The following is a 16,613-nucleotide window of genomic DNA, read 5'->3' as shown; positions in this document are numbered from 1 at the left end:
GAAGGAAATTGCTTTGCATGCCTTGGGTGTGGCCTGGACGATTAGGGTGTACCTGGCAGCTTTGGAGTCTTTTAGGAAATCAGACTCACTATTGGGGTTACAACTTGGAAAGGGTTGTCCGCTTCCTCTGCCACCATTTCCAGGTGGATGAGACCGAAGGTGATTCAAGCCTATTCCATCAAGGGTCGGGTTCCTCCTTTCCCTGTCAAGGCGCACTCTACTCAGGCGTCAGTGATGCAGATTTGCAAGGCGACCACCTGGTCGGTGCACACTTTCACAAAGTTCTATAAAGTGGATGTGTTGGCATCTGCGGATGCTCCTTTGGCCACAAGGTTTTGCAGGCTGTTGTTTAGAGGACCTGGTCCTCTTTGAAGGGTTTATTTTTTTTTTTTTTTCAGGTGAGCTCTAGTTGTTTTGGTTGAACTCCTGTTTACCTGGTTGGCTATAGTTAGCCTTGGGAATTTATTTTTCACTGTTCCCACCCCTCATGTTTAACACTGCTTTGGAACGTTTGGTTTGGAATGGTTAAGAAGATCAGGCGCTGTGTTCGTCAATGAATAAAAGAGAAAATGGGAACAGCTCCCCCCTGCCTTTGCCGAGCTGGTGGACTAGCTGGTCCAGGGGCTGCAGTTTATCTGTGATGCCTCTTTGGATGCAGGTCCCCTGATGGCTTGCCTCTCTGTTTTGGCAGTGGTCCTTCGGCGTGTTTTTTGGCTCAAATGCTGGCCTGCGAATCTGACTTTTTCTTCCTTTTCAAGGAAATTGCCTGTTTGGAGCTACCTTTATGACATCATTAAAGGTCTCACAGGGGGGAAGGTCGACTGACAAGGGCTCGAAGCCTTTCAGGGCCTCTTCTGGAGGATCCAAACAAACCTGGTCTGGCAAGCCAAGATCGGGCTTCTCCAGATCCGGGGACAAGACTCCTTCTGCATGAAGGTGTGCCCTCACTCGTATCAGGGATTGGGGGACGTCTTCGATGGTTTTCGGACCCTTGGACTTCCCGGGTGCAAGACAAGTGGGTCCACAAAGTCATTCAGTCCAGCTACAAGATCGAGTTTCGCTCTTGTCCCCTGGCAAGGTTTTTTCTTTCCAATTTGCGCCTGTCCCCAGACCGCTTACAGGGCATGTTTGGGGCAGTACAATACCTGTTTCTTCAAGGGGTGATTGTCCCAGTGTGGACTTCAGGATGGTTTTCAGGGTTTTTTTTTTTTTTTTTAAACCAGTGAGTTTATTGGACAAAAAAGTAGGATAAACATAGGTTTACAGAAATTAATACATTAAGACGAGTGTCAACTAGGTCCGTGCATGCAGACAAAATCAAGGCAGTATGTGTCATCGGAACATAACAATTTACATTTCAAGTACATAACACAGAAAGGGAGTGCTGCCACCCAAGGGAACTCCAACCTCTGGCATAGAGTGTCTTAACACCCAGTATCAGGACTCTGGATCCATCTATCCCAAATCTTGGTGAATTTAGCCGGATTTCCCCTGTTTTTGTACATAAATTTATGGTACGGTATAACATTATTGACTTCGGCCTTCCACGCCCCAAACGTGGGCGGAGAATCCCGCATCCACTTTCTGGCAATTAGCTTCCGAGCTATAAACAGAGTGGTCTTTAGGAAGGTAAGTAGGCTTTTGTCCATTTCCTTATCTGGTTATATACCCAGTAGGCATTGCCTGGGAACCAGCTGTACCGGGGAGCCCATTTTGTCGTGAAGGAATGTGACAATCTGTTTCCAATACCCCTGGAGCTGGAAAAAAGTGCCCACAGCCATCCGGCACATTGGGCAGTTAGGTGACAGTTCAGGTCGGTAGCGCTGAAGGCCAAGGGGAGTCAGATAGGCTCGGTGGAGGAGGAATATCTGGGTGAGCCTATCGGATAGCCTAGGGGACACAGTTCTGCACGTCCCCAAGGCGTCATCCCATTCATCATCCTCTATAGCGCCCACGTCCGCCTCCCAGGGGGTCTTAGCAGCGTAGGCAATGACTGTGGAGCTGGGGGTGTGGAGCTCTGCGTAGAGAATAGAAATCCTGTGTTGGGGATCGGTACTCTTGAGGAAGTCAATCATGGAGGGGGTCTCCAGTGGAGGAGGAAGGGTCGGGAACTGGGCCCTAAATGCGTGTCTGACCTGATAGTAGCGGAAGAGCATGGAAGCCGGGAGAGAATTAGTGGAGCTCAAATCCATGAACGAGCGTAGGGTCACCCCTTGGAGTAAATGTGAAAGAAAATAAATTCCCTTACCACTCCAGAGCTCAGAGTCCGGCATGGACCTGAACTCCGCCAGGGTCACGTTATGCCACAGGGGGGTATGTAGAGCTGGGTGCTGCATTTTAGTCATAACAACCTCCCAAATCCTACGGTTTTCAGGGTTTTTACTCAAACCTGTTCACGGTTCCCAGGAAGGAAGGCAAAGTGCGTCCAATCCTGGACCTCAAGGCATTAAAATGCTTTGTGCGGGTACAGCGTCAGGGGGATTTCCTCGCCTCGATATCAAGGATGCCTACCTTCACATTCCAATACAGTCAGGTCCATAAATATTGGGACATCGACACAATTCTAATCTTTGTGGCTCTATACACCACCACAATAGATTTGAAAGGCTACAAACAAGATGTGCTTTAACTGCAGACTTTCATCTTCAATTTGAGGGTATTTACATCCAAATCAGGTTAATGGTGTAGGAATTACAACAGTTTGTATATGTGCCTCCCACTTTTAAGAGACCAAAAGTAATGGGACAGATTAACAATCATAAATCAAACTTTCACTTTTTAATACTTGGTTGCAAATCCTTTGCAGACAATTACAGCCTGACGTCTGGAACGCATAGACATCACCAAACACTGGGTTTCATCCCTGATGATGCTCTGCCAGGCCTCTACTGCAACTGTCTTCAGTTCCTGCTTGTTCTTGGGGCATTTTACCTTCAGTTTTGTCTTCAGCAAGTGAAATGTATGCTCAATCGGATTCAGGTCAGGTGATTGACTTGGCCATTGCATAACATTCCACTTCTTTCCCTTAAAAAACTCTTTGGTTGCTTTCGCAGTATGCTTCAGGTCATTGTCCATCTGCACTGTGAAGCGCCGTGCAATGAGTTCTGAAGCATTTGGCTGAGTATGAGCAGATAATATTGCCCAAAACACTTCAGAATTCATCCTACTGCTTTTGTCAGCAGTCACATCATCAATAAATACAAGAGAACCAGTTCCATTGGCAGCCATACATGCCCACGCCATGACATTACCACCCCCATGCTTCACTGATGAGGTGGTATGCTTTGGATCATGAGCAGTTCCTTTCCTTCTCCATACTCTTCTCTTCCTATCACTCTGGTTCAAGATGATCTTGATCTCATCTGTCCATAGGATGTTGTTCCAGAACTGTGAAGGCTTTTTTAGATGTTGTTTGGCAAACTCTAATCTGGCCTTCCTGTTTTTGTGGCTCACCAATGGTTTACATCTTGTGGTGAACCCTCTGTTTTTACTCTGGTGAAGTCTTCTCTTGATTGTTGACTTTGACACACACACGCCTACTTCCTGGAGAGTGTTCTTGATCTGGCCAACTGTTGTGAAGGGTATTTTCTTGACCAGGGAAAGAATTCTTCGGTCATCCACCACAGTTGTTTTCCGTGGTCTTCCGGTGTTGCTGAGCTCCCGGTGCGTTCTTTCTTTTTAAGGATGTTCCAAACAGTTGATTTGGCCACACCTAATGTTTTTTCTATATCTCTGATGGGTTTGTTTTGTTTTTTCAGCCTAATGATGGCTTGCTTCACTGATAGGGACAGCTCTTTGGATCTCATGTTGAGAGTTGACAGCAACAGATTCCAAATGCAAATAGCACACTTGAAATTAACTCTGGACCTTTTATCTGCTCCTTGTAAATGGGATAATGAGTAAATAACACACACCTGGCCATGGAACAGCTGAGCAGCCAATTGTCCCATTACTTTTGGTTCCTTAAAAAGTGGGAGGCACATATACAAACTTGTAATTCCTACACCTTTCACCTGATTTGGATGTAAATACCCTCAAATTAAAGCTGAAAGTCTGCAGTTAAAGCACATCTTGTTTGTTTCATTTCAAATCTATTATAGAGCCAAAAAGATTAGAATTGTGTCGATGTCCCAATATTTATGGACCTGACTGTATGTTCCAGTCACCAGCATTTTCTCTGCTTTGCTGTGGGAGAGGAGCATTACCAGTTTGTGGCGTTACCCTTTGGTCTGACATCTGCTCCTCGGGTCTTCAAAAAAGTGTTAGCCCCGGTGTTAGCTTTCCTATGCTAATGGAGGATCACAGTATTGGGCTAATTGGACGATCTCCTTCTGCGAGCAGAGTCTCCCTCTCTGGTGGAGAACCTGGACATCACAATATGAACTCTGCGAGAGTTCAGCTGGATTCTAAATTTTCAGAAGTCTGCTCTGGTTCAGTCCACAAAGCTGGACTATCTGGACCTGACTCTGGACTCGGCCTTAGCCAGAGTGCTCCTTGCTCTGGACAAACTGCAGAAATTACAGACTGTAATTTGCCTCCTGCTGTCCAACAGATGATCAACCCTCCGGACTTGCATGCGCGTGCTGGGCCTGATAGTGTCTACCTTTTGAGGCGGTTCCGTTTGCACCGTTACATACTAGGTCCCTGCAAAGGAAAATTCTTACCAAATGGGACAAGACTCCACACTCTCTGGACAATAATATGCGGCTAAGTTGGGTCACGAAGTAGTCCCTGATATGGTGGCGTCATTCTCCAGCGCTTCGGCTTGGAAATTTCTTCCTCTCCTTTTATTGGACAGTGGTCACCACGGATGCCAGCCTGTCCCGCAGGGGAGGCATCCTCGACAAGCATTCTGCTCAGGGGATCTGGATGCTGGAAGAGTCCAGACTCTCGATCAATGTCTTGGAACTCCGAGCGATCAGACTGTGTCTGGCTCATTGGACGGATCATCTTCAGGGTTGTACAGTGCGCATTCTATCGGGTAATGCCACAGATGTGAAGTGTCCTGGCGGGTCTTGGGGTTGCCGGCATTCTAAGGTGGGCAGAACAGTTCATTCCAGCCCTCTCCGCCGTACACTTTCCCTGGGTGGAAAATTGGCATGCTGATTACCTTAGTTGGCAGGCGTTGGACCAAGAGGAGTGGTCCCTTCATCCGGAGGTGTTTCATTAGCTGTCTCACCGATGGGGCACCCCCCGAGGTTGATCTATTTGCGTCTCAGCTTAACTGAACAGTGCAGAGGTTTGTGGCTTGGTCAAGGGATCCTCTGGCGGACGCCACAGATGCGCTGGTGGTCCCGTGGGGTTAGTATTGGCTGATTTACGCCTTCCCTCGTCTCAAACTTTTGCCCAGACTTCTACACAGGATCGAGGCAGAAGGGATTCCCGTCATCTTAGTGGCTCCGGACTGGCCTCGTCAGGCTTGGTACGCCAATCTGGTGCAGCTGGTCACCAACGTTCCTTGGAAGCTTCCTCGCAGGAAGGATCTGCTGTCCCAAGGACTGATCTTCCATCCTGCTTTACAGTTTCTGGCTTTTGATTGCCAGGTGCTGAAGGGTAGGGGTTTATCTGAATTGGTGAATCCTACACTGTTGAAAGCTAGGAAATCTACTTCTAGGAAGATCTACTATCGTATGTGGAAGATGTACATTGCGTGATGTGATTCGCTCGGGGTTCATCCTCGCTCCTCCTCGGTGGCTCGGATCTTAACCTTCCTTCTACGGGAGGTTGAGCAGAAGTTGGCCTTGAGTACCATCAAGGGCCATGTGTTGGCTTTGGCGGTCTTCTTCCAACAACTTTTGGCCGCACACTCCCAGGTGCGTACTTTTCTTCAGGGTGTCTGACATTAAGTCCCTCCAGTGCGGGCTCGGTTGCCGCCTTAGGATCTCAATTTGGTGCTTTCAGCTCTACAGAAGCCTCCCTTTGAAAATATTCGGGAGATTCCCCTGCTTACGCTGTCCCAGAAGGTTGCCTCTTTGGTGGCTATTACCTCTGTACGCAGGGTGTCGGAACTGGCGATGTTATCCTATCATTCACCTTATCAGGTGGTTCACTCGGATAAGGTGGTTCTTCGCCCCTGTCCATCGCTCCTTTCAAAGGTTTTCTCTGATTTTCATTTGAATGAAGACATTGTGTTGCCTTCCCTGTATCCAAGGCCTAAACATCTGAAGGAAATTGCCTTGCATGCCTTGGATGTGGTCCGGGCAATTAGGGTGTACCTGATGGGTACGGAGTCTTTCAGGAAGCCAGACTCTTTTTGTGCTCATGTACGGACCTTCTAAAGGGTTGTCTGCTTCGTCTACTACCATTTCCAGATAGATCAGACAGACAGTGGTTCAGGCCTATTCCATCAGGGGTCAGGTTCCTTTCCCTGTCAAGATGCACTCTACTAGGGCGCTTAGTGCCTCCTGGGCCTTCCCTCATCAGGTGTCAGTGACGCAGATTTGCAAGGCATCCATCTGGTCATCGTTGCACACTTTTACAAAGTGGATGTGTTGGCATCTGCAGATGCTTCCTTTGGCCGCAAGGTTTTGCAGGCTGCTGTTTAAGAGGACCTTACCTTTTTGAGGGTGTATTGTTTTTTTCAGGTGGGCTCCAGTTGTTTGGTTGAGCGCATGTTGCCTGCTTGGTTTAGCCTTGGGAATTTTTTGGTTGTTCCCACCACTCATGTTTAACACTGCTTTGGGACGTCCCAATGGTTATGAATACCAGGAGCTGTGTCTATCAATGAACAAAAGAGAAAATTAAATTTTTGACTTACCGTAAAATCCATGTCTCTGATGTTCATTGACGGACACAGCACCCACCCTCTGTGGAGGTATTATTCTCCTGACACTGCTTGTAACAAAGCTGAGTGGCTATAGCAGAGAGAGGGAATATACCCCCTGGGACTGCCCATGGGTGTAGCCAGAATTCTTTTCTGCCTAGTGTCCTACTTCTGTAGGGGGTAGTATAACCTAATAGTTATGAATATCAGGAGCTTTGTCCGTCAATGAACATTAGAGAAATGGATTTTATGGTAAGACAAAAATCCCATTTTTTTTTTACCTGCAAAAAAATGTGCATTTATTATTTTTTTGTTAAAAGGTTATCGTTTAAGTACAGCACTGTAGTTTTTCTTTTACTATTAAAAACTCAAGTTTGCTGATAAATTTATGAATTAGCTCACTTTACAATACATCTTCTACATCCCAGAAATTCTATTTTCTTTATACATTTTTGGCCAGCTTGGCTTAATGCAGTAATAAACCCAAAAAACAAAAATGTAATATATTGCAGTCTACCAATCATTAGATGTGGTGGTTGCATTAGTTTTATTTTTAAGCTTTTTTCACCTGGTGATCTAGCCAGTACCACACCTTCTGTTTGAGTGCTTCCACTCTAGATGAAGGAGCACAGGGAGGAACCTTTGAAATGTAGCACTGTTAATCTGGGGAGAGGGAGTGTTAGACATACTAGCAGATTTAGGTACACTAACAAATTGATTTCAAACCCCAGGTCTCACTTTTTAAGCCGTTAAAGCAACAGTTTTTTTTTGTCCTTTTGGGATAAATCATTGATCATTGTAAGCACCCTGTCAGTGATAAACGATTGGTCTCATCCCTCCAAATGTTATATCTGTAAGAGAGCTGGTTCTTTTGAAAAACAACAGACTTATTGGCCAGATCACCCAATGGTTATGAATACCAGGAGCTGTGTCTGTCAATGAACAAAAGAAAAAATTAAATTTTTGACTTACCTTAAAATCCATTTCTCTGATGTTCATTGACGGACACAGCACCCACCCCTCTGTGGAGGTATTATTCTCCTGACCTGGTAAAAAAAAAAAAAAAAAGAGAAAGAAAGCCTACAAAAGAAAACTCTCATCTAAGAATATGTAAGCTGCACAATAATAAATGTTTGTTGTTGGGTTTAATACCACTTTAAATCAATTATGCAGAAGCCGCCTCCAAATGGCCTATGGTGAATCTGTAATTTAACATTGTACGCTATGCTACATATAGGAATTGACATCCTCTTCTGAAGGGTGCAACAGTGGCTTCCCCTTGGTGTACTAAATGGAGACCATCACTTTCAATGAATACAAGGCTTCCTCTAATTGGCTAAGGCAGAGATTATGATGTCTTCTCTTCACTGAGACCAGGGGAAGCCTTGTATTCCATGAAAAATGAATGGGCTGCCTTAGCAAGCAGATAGGTGTTAATGGGCCCTAAATGCTTTAAAAGCTTTAAGATCTGTATGTAATTGTCATGACATGGGATCTTCTATATTTACTACATATGCAGGCTCTAGATCAGGATTTCTCAACCAGGGTTCTGTGGAACCCTAGGGTTCCTCCTGAGGTTGCTAGGGGTTTCTTGGGCAATTTCTGCCTCTTAGATAAGTTTACAATGACACCATTGTTCCTTTTATCTATCTGTAAGGTGGTAATTCTTCCTAATGATGACAAGAGTAAGGAGCATTCTTCACACTAATGTGTCATGAGTTGTAGATTTTTCATTTTTAGCAGGGGTTCCCCGAGACCTGAAATTTATTTAAAGCGTTCTCCTGTGTTGAAAAGGTTGAGAAAGGCTTCTCTAGATGATACGTAATAGTGCTGTGCTGCATTTGTGCCTTGCTGAAGTTCTTAGAGAAATTTTCCAGGCTATGCAGAATGGCCAGAAGAGAATGATCAGAATTTACAAATCTTTCAATCCTTCTGAGGATAAAATTAACATATATAGCAATCAGCCGTACCATTATGAGCACTGACATGTAAAATGAATAACATTGATTGTCTTGTTGCCGCAGTATTGGAAGTTGGGTGGGATATATTAGGCAGCATGGGAACATGTTATCCCTGGGGTTGATGTATTGAAAGCAGAAAAATTGGTCAAGCGTAAGAGGGCCAAATTGTAATGGCTAGATGACTGGGTCAGGGCAACTTCAAAACTGCATCTCTTGTGGGAGGTTCCCGGTCTGCAGTGATCAGGACCTACCAAAAATGATCCATGAAAGGAAAACCGGTGGCAGGGTCATAGGCAGTCAAAGCCTATTGACGTGCATGGGGGAGAAGGCTGGATCATGTAGTCTGATCCAGTAGAAGAGCTACTGTAGCCTAAAATGCTGAAAATGTTAATGCTAGTTCCTAATTTCATGACTGATCGGTGTATGTAAATCTGTTGATGGGAATTTTTACCTTAACTTGCATAAGATATATTTTACTTGCCCCATATAATAATACAAATTAGTCTATAAATTCCTTAACTACTTTGTTGTGTGTACATTTGAACTTTTCTGTACCAAGTGCTTCTGTGAGCTATAAATTAATGATCATTTTTAACATTTTCAGGTGATCCTGGCAACTGGTACTCCAGTGATGAAGAAGAAGGAGGAAGCAGCGTGACTTCAATACTCAAGACATTACGACAGCAGTCATCCAACCGCCCTGCTCCACAGGCCCCTTCCCGAGACACCAGTACAGGGGGACAGGTTGACCCACGTCTGCAAAAAAATCCAGCTGCACCACCCAGCCGCCCTACTGATCCCCGTCTCTCTCGTGATCCACGACTTTCTCGAACCACGGACAACTCTGCTTCAGCTGACAAAGGGCCAAGTGACCCTAGACTGGCCAGACATGCAGCCCAGTCTTCAAAACAAGACTCCCCAGTAAATAAAATAGCTGGAGATGAAGAAGAAGGTGAAAGGATCCTACGGGATAAGCCTGTCAACATCCCTCTTGATCCTCTCCCTGGACATACATTAAGAGACCCAAGGAGTCAGCTTCAGCAGTTCAGCCACATCAAAAAAGATATAAGTTTGAACAAACCAAACTTTGCGAGGACTGTTTTATGGAGTCCTGAAGACCTTATCCCACTGCCCATTCCTAAACAGGACTTCATCCCAATGCCTCCTGCACTACAGTCTATGCAAGGCCTTGATTCCAGACTTAACCGTCCATCCACCTCAGTATCGCATGACCCACGTCAGCGGGCAGCTGCTCCTGATGCAACAGCATCAAATTCTAGCCTGCCTGATTTTGAACTGCTGTCTAGGATTCTGAAGACTGTCAATGCTGCCTCCAGCACTTCGACACCAGCTGAAAAACCCACTGATCCTCGAACACGGAAGGCTCCTGCTGACCCACGTCTTCAAAAACCCACAGAACCTGTGCTGACTGTACGGCCACCAGAACCCACACAGCCCCTTCCCATAATACCTCCTGTTGAGAGCACAACAACCATTGCGCCCTATGACCCGCGGTTGCTAACTGTAGGGGGACTGAGCAAACCCAGCGGCCAAAGTAACGTTCTCAGCAACATTAGTTTGTATGATCCTCGGACAGGGAACAAGACTTCAGCTGAGGTCACTTCTAACGAGACAACCTCTAAGGGTTCAGACAGCAAAACTGCCAGTAAAGCAAAAGAGCCCCTTTTTGTGCGCAAGTCTGCCTTGGACCAACCAGAAGCAGACAAATCGAATTCAGATACTGCCACTGACCGCTACAACAGTTACAACCGGCCACGTGCTAAAACTGCAGCTATTTCAGATAGCAGCCAGGCCGCTGTTCACAACTTGCCAGTGCCATCTGTCTATGGTTTGGTCAAGCAAACCAAAACTGGCAGTGAAAGCCCTTTTGCTGGAAACAGCCCAACACAGGAGTCTGAACAGGACGCTGGCTCCCTTAAGGATGTTTTTAAAGGATTTGACCCCACGGCATCTCCATTCTGCCAGTGATACCCATATACAGTGTTCATAATAACATGCCTATATATATATATATTTTTTTTTTTTTATTTTTATTTTTTTTTTTAACATCTGATACCATCCTAGGTTATGTCAATCCTTCATGTATATAAACCGAAGAAAAAAATGTAACAGCTCCACAATCTGTTTTTAAAGAATAATCATCTTGCGTAGTGATTTATGCTGTCTATTTGTATATTATTTTACCATTTTCTTTACAGGCATACATCCCGCTGTATGTGTTTGTTATATATATATATATATATATATATATATATATATATTGTGTATTTCAAAGGGCAGCAAAGTTGTGGTGGATCTGTCTAGAAGTAAAATTCCTAGTGGAGGAATCTTAAATGAGCGATTTTACTCCCAAGCAGCATATTAATTTTGAGGCAGTGAAGACGACAGGACTGGTACTAACTGCTTATGTTGTCACTGCCCTGGTTACATGCAACTCAGGAGTTAAAAGTTACAGCTTCAATCTGAGGCTTCTCACACCTGTGATTTTCTGTGTGATGAATTCCCTTTAAAGATGGATTCCTAATATGATGAAATTCTTTGTATTTATTGCATATGTAAGTAGAGAGCACACAGGCGGCAGGCTTGTTCAGCGAGGTGGTAAAAAGTGCAGTAACCCATATCTTCTAATCAAATTTCAGTTTATTGTAGTCCAGACATGGTGTGGTTTGCTACATTATCACTTGCACTGTTGCACTGAGTAAGCTCAGTGGTGTGAAGAGGCAGCTAGTTCGTTCGTTACTGTACAGAGAGTCAGTTGGATCCTTGTGTCAAACTCTAAATTTATCTGTGTGTCTGAATTTCCCGAGAGCCTTGGATGGGCGTGGACAGACACACCACCTTGTACATATATATATATTTATATATAAATATGATTTTATACCACATTTATGTATGTGCTATATTATGCAAAGAGCAGCAAGTTCACAAAACCAAAAGAAAGTATAAGTATTTATAGCTGAAATCTCAAAGTTTGCCACTTGAGTATTGTAAAGAGTTTATTTAAAGCAAATCCTTATTCCCCTTCGTCTACTGCTTTCCCTATTTGTTATGTGTCCTAAAAAAAAAAAAAAAGAGTTGGTCCGTTTCCAAATCACAGGATAAATGAAGTAAATAATTCTTAACATTGTTTAGAAGCATGACTACATTTAATAAACCATCGTTTGTACTGTGATCCATGAAGAAATACTGTCAGAGCATATGGCATCTGTCACAGCCGAGGTTTTCCATGCAGCACTGAAGGTTGCCATTGCTGTTTCAGACAGCAGAGTTCTCCTTGTGGAACATCCTGCGCAGTGATATGGTAATTCTAGAACTAGGAAAGCTTCCAGTACTGGAGGGAGAGTCTTGCCTCTCAGTTAAGGGTCCATTCACCCCACCAGCATTGTGGTTAAGTGTTTTGGTGTGCTGCAGTGCTATTCATTTTGAACAAATGCACCTCCGCTATGCACATGCATTGCAGCAGACCCCCAAGGCACTGTATCTGGTGGAAATTAAGCCAGTGCTATATTTTTTGTGCTGAGGTACATTGCAGGCCATTCATTTTCAGTTAGCTGCCTAATGCAGCACTCCTCAACACAGGAAAATGCATACTTGGTTCTGATGTGAATGGGCCCTAAACCGGGCGTTTTTTACCACTTAAGGATAAATTTGACTTGTAAAAACAGTCAAATTATGGGCTGTATATGTTATCTTTTTTGTCTTTAGTTTGTGCAGTAAATTAATACTATTTTCTAAGAGAAATTTTCAAACTTTCCTCCCCAATAAAAAATAGTTCTTGCTTGAGTTAAATACAGAATGCTTCTATAGACACAGAACTGCATGTGTATTCATGCCCCCCATAAGGGACTTGTCTATGGCAAACCAAAATAGAGCATTTCTCACTTTGCATAATGGATACTTGAATCAAAAGCATTGTGGAACAATATAGGTTATATGTACTATTTAAAAAAGTAGATTTCACTGCTCGGTCTTAAAAAATCATATTTAGTGGTAATCTTTAAATATGATTTTCTTTAAGGATAAGTTTACCTTTTGTAACATATTCTATGTGACACTCATATTCAGGGTGTAACATGTAACAAGATGCACCGGCCCCCAAACAGCCCCCAAATATCTGTTTTGACAGCAAGTGGGGGATCTACTCATCTGCCCACTGTCACAATTTAAAAAAAAAAAAAAAACACGACACTCTGGGGCTCCGCCCGTCTGGCCGGTTATTCATTCACAATGTTTTGTGAATGTGGAAACTACAAGTACCAACAACCTTTGCGGCTGTCAGCTTGTATTTTCAATGAACACCCGTGACGCTGTTGAGCACTCCAGGTAGTTTCTTAAGCTTCCTGTCAGAGTGTTACTACCTGCCCGTATCAGAGGTACAGGCGACAGCTACACTGACAGTCTGCAGGACTGTGGCATTGCACCCACCATCTGCTGATCCTTAGTGTAATTCTTTACATGCTTCTAAAAAAAAAAAAAATAAATGCTTTTTTTTGTTTTGCCTGCAAAACAAAATGTGCATTTATTATTTTTTGTAAAGCTGAACTTATCCTTTAAAGGAAACCTGTAAGGAGGGAAATAAGGGGATTACAATTGTTCATCTCTTTGTCTGGCTGTCATGCTGACCCAGAGGCTTCAATATTTTCTGAACCTTGGATCTAAAAGTAGTATGCAGGTTGGGAATTTCAACTCACTGCCTACTTGTACAAGGGTCAGGGACTAGGAAAACAATAAAATCAAAATCCGCTAGGAAACTAGCTTGATCAAAGTGAAGTCATTAACGAAAGCCCTTGTATTTTTTTTTCCAGTAAGGATTCTTTTCTTCCAGTTCCTTCAAGCTCTGTTTCTTTCCTGCACGTGTATGTGGCTTATCTTTTTTATTTTAAACATTTCTGTTTCGAGAATATTATGAAATGTGACTTTCATCTGTCAGTCCCCGTTCACACTAAGGCGACCTTTGAGGCGACCTGGTCGCCTCACAGGTCGCCGTAGGTCGCCTTCCATAGGGAAGCTGCGGACTCGTTCTAATAGGACTTAGACTTAGAAAATGGGTCCGGAGCTTCTTTGGGGCGACCCGGAGGCGACCGCCATAGACTTCAATGTTATGAAGTCCGTGTCAGCCGCTCCAAGGTCGCGGTGCGCTGCTCGCACCGCGACCTCGGAGGTCGCCCCCCCCCCAAGTCGGATCGCGGCAATGTGAACGGGGCCTAAAGCAACTTTATGTTGTATCCAAATGCAGCAGGTATAAACACAATTGCCAGTTACCATGTTCCACAGCAAAACAGTCAGACAGTCGCTGCATGTAGAAGGCCAAAACATACATCAAACAGTTTGAAATATTTTTCTGCCTGCATTAAAGCGCATCAAAACCCAACAACAAAAATGTAATATATTGCAGCTTATGAGTCCTTAGATGTGGTGGCTGCATTTGTTTTCTTTTTTTAGGCTAAGGACATTGTATGCAATTACATAACATGTTGATCTTGCAATTATTACAGTGTGCTTGTTTATTTCTTGGGAATTAAAAAGAAAGCACAACCTTTTTTGTGTAAACTTCTTATCCCATAAATCAACAATGTAATAAACCGCTGCCCCTGCCGCTCTCAGAATGCACTGATCAATGCCTGCAGCAGCTGATCAAGAAAAAATTTCCAACTTCTTACTTTATCAATTAATCAATATTAAATAAACAATCGACTTCTGTCAAATGGGGACCCCGCCACACACTGATCAAAATTCATTTGGTCCTCACTGAACTGGCCAAGTTACGAACAGTGTATGGACAGTTTTAGTGTGGCTATTAAGGGATATGAAGTGTGCTATCTGCAGGAATGAAAAAAACGCACACGAAGGAAAAAAAAATGAATGCAGCCACCTTATTTCGGAATTGGTGAACTTTAATAGGTTAAATGTTTGTTTTTGGGTACAGATATATTTTAAAGTGAACCTGTGTCCAGGAATGAGAAGAGAATCTCTTACTGGGTAGAGAGCAGCTCCAAGTTACTGCCTACATGCTGGATTGCTTTTCCTTTAGCTCAGGGGTCTCAAACTGGTGGCCCTCCCTGTATTGGCTGCTACATAGGACAGGGCTGGAATTTCAGGTCCTTTCCACCACTGACTCCAACATTTTATAGGAAACTGGTGAATTATTTGGCATGCTAGCATTTACTCAAAACTGAGCCGTCTGTTTACAGTGGTCAAACCTGCTAAGGTGATATTAAAGGCAATTTTTTTTTAAATTAAATTAAATAACAAACATGTAACACTTACCTGCTCTGTGCAGCGTTTTTTTTTTTTTTCTACAGAGCAGCCCCGATCCTCCTCTTCACGGATCTCCTGCAGGCGCACCTGCCCCCCCCCCCCCTTCCCTCCTGCCGAGTGCTCCCAGAGCAAGCAGGTTACTATGGGGGCAACCAAGCAGGCTTGCTTCTGAGCCACTGCTCTGTGTCTCTATTTACCCACAGAGCTGCAGCTCGGCCCGCCCCCCTCTCCTCATTGGTTCACTAGCTGTCTCAGCCAATGAGGAGGGGACAGTCCTTCTCACAGAGTTCCACCTCACTGGATTGCGATGGGGCTCAGGTAAGTATCGGGGGGCTTCTGCACACAGAATGTTTTTAACTTCATGGAGAAGGAAATTTCCTTGAAATTTCCTTGAATTACCAGAGCAAGAAATTCTGTTAGGACTGTTTCACGTGGGCTCCAGCCTTGTATAAGAGCAGTGTGAACAGCAAGCTTTGCCAAAGCATTTGCAGAGCTTTTAGTAAGCTTTGTTGCAGCATTTAAAGTACCGCGCAGCTCCCGTTTGTAAATATTGAACACAGATCCTAATGAGCGTGCTGATTGCCAGTTTAAGCAAGCTGCTAGCAGGCTTTCAACAAGCTCAAGAAGTGCTGAAGCCTGCTAGTAGCTTGTTTTATGTGACAGTCAGCACTTCCATTAGATTACTGAAAACTCTGCATATATTTTGCCAAAGCTTGCTGTTGACACTGCTCTTATACAAGCTGAAGCCTTTGTGAAACAGGCCTTAGGCCTGGTTCACACCTATTCGTTTTTCAGTGCAGTTTTTCAGAAAAGCACTACAATCCATTTAACATGGTTTTCTATGGGTCAGGGACTTTTTTCCCTGCAGCAGGCTGTGGACTTCAATAGAAACGCATCAAAAACGCAGTGTTTGGTTTTTTGATGGTTTCTCCTGCAAGACAACAGACACCTCCCTAAAACTCAAAATGCATCAAAAATGCTTGTAAAATAAAAACACCCCGGAAAATGCCTCAACTACAACCTGTATAGGTGTGAACCAGGCCTTACACAAATTCGTGGGGAGGGGGGGGGGGGAGGTTAAAGCAGAACTCTAGCCAACTCCTGTTTTTTTTTTTTTAATAAAAAGTGGTAAAGGTTGAGCTTTTCATCTGTCTTTCTGTTTTCAATCCCTGGAGACAAAAATATATACAGGACCAGCTCTGTTTTCGTCTTGGTGTTTTCAGTTGTTTTAGTGGTGTCATACTGCTTGCACCAGGTACCACAGTAAGTAAACTATTTTTCTCTTGGAATATTCTATTTCTTCCACTCTTTCCCCAGGTTACTGAATCTCATCTACAGCCCAGCACCTACATAAAAATAACTTAAGTATTAGGGACAAAATGGTTCATGTATTATTAGGCAATGATGACTTGTCTGTGTGTAAATATCAGTGAATGGCTGGATGCAGAGAATAAATTGTTTTTGTTTTCATAACTATTCTCCTATTGTCAGTCCTTACGTGCCCAAATGTATGTTGTATATGTAAAATGCTTCGTGCTAATAGGAGGTCTAAACAGCAATGTATCAAACCCCCCATGTGTAACTACTGAAGGGAAATTTCACCCAAACTG

At 43.9% G+C, this 16,613-nt stretch overlaps 1 protein-coding gene across 2 annotated transcripts in view; it reads left to right on the top strand.

Moving 5' to 3' along the window:
• The window catches only part of ZC3H4 (zinc finger CCCH-type containing 4), a 107,448-nt gene extending 96,549 nt beyond the window's left edge, over window positions 1-10,899 (top strand). For both annotated transcript variants that reach the window (XM_082264361.1, XM_082264362.1), the window contains exon 14: window positions 9,329-10,899. In XM_082264361.1, coding sequence (XP_082120487.1) covers window positions 9,329-10,713 — 1,385 coding nt within the window. In that variant the 3' untranslated portion in view covers window positions 10,714-10,899. The remainder of the gene's footprint in view (window positions 1-9,328) is intronic.
• Window positions 10,900-16,613: the final 5,714 nt, after the last annotated feature.

The sequence above is a fragment of the Pelophylax lessonae genome (genome assembly GCF_965119305.1).
Source record: "Pelophylax lessonae genome assembly, chromosome: 7".
NCBI lineage: Eukaryota > Metazoa > Chordata > Amphibia > Anura > Ranidae > Pelophylax > Pelophylax lessonae.
This window is presented reverse-complemented; position numbering and strand designations above follow the sequence as displayed.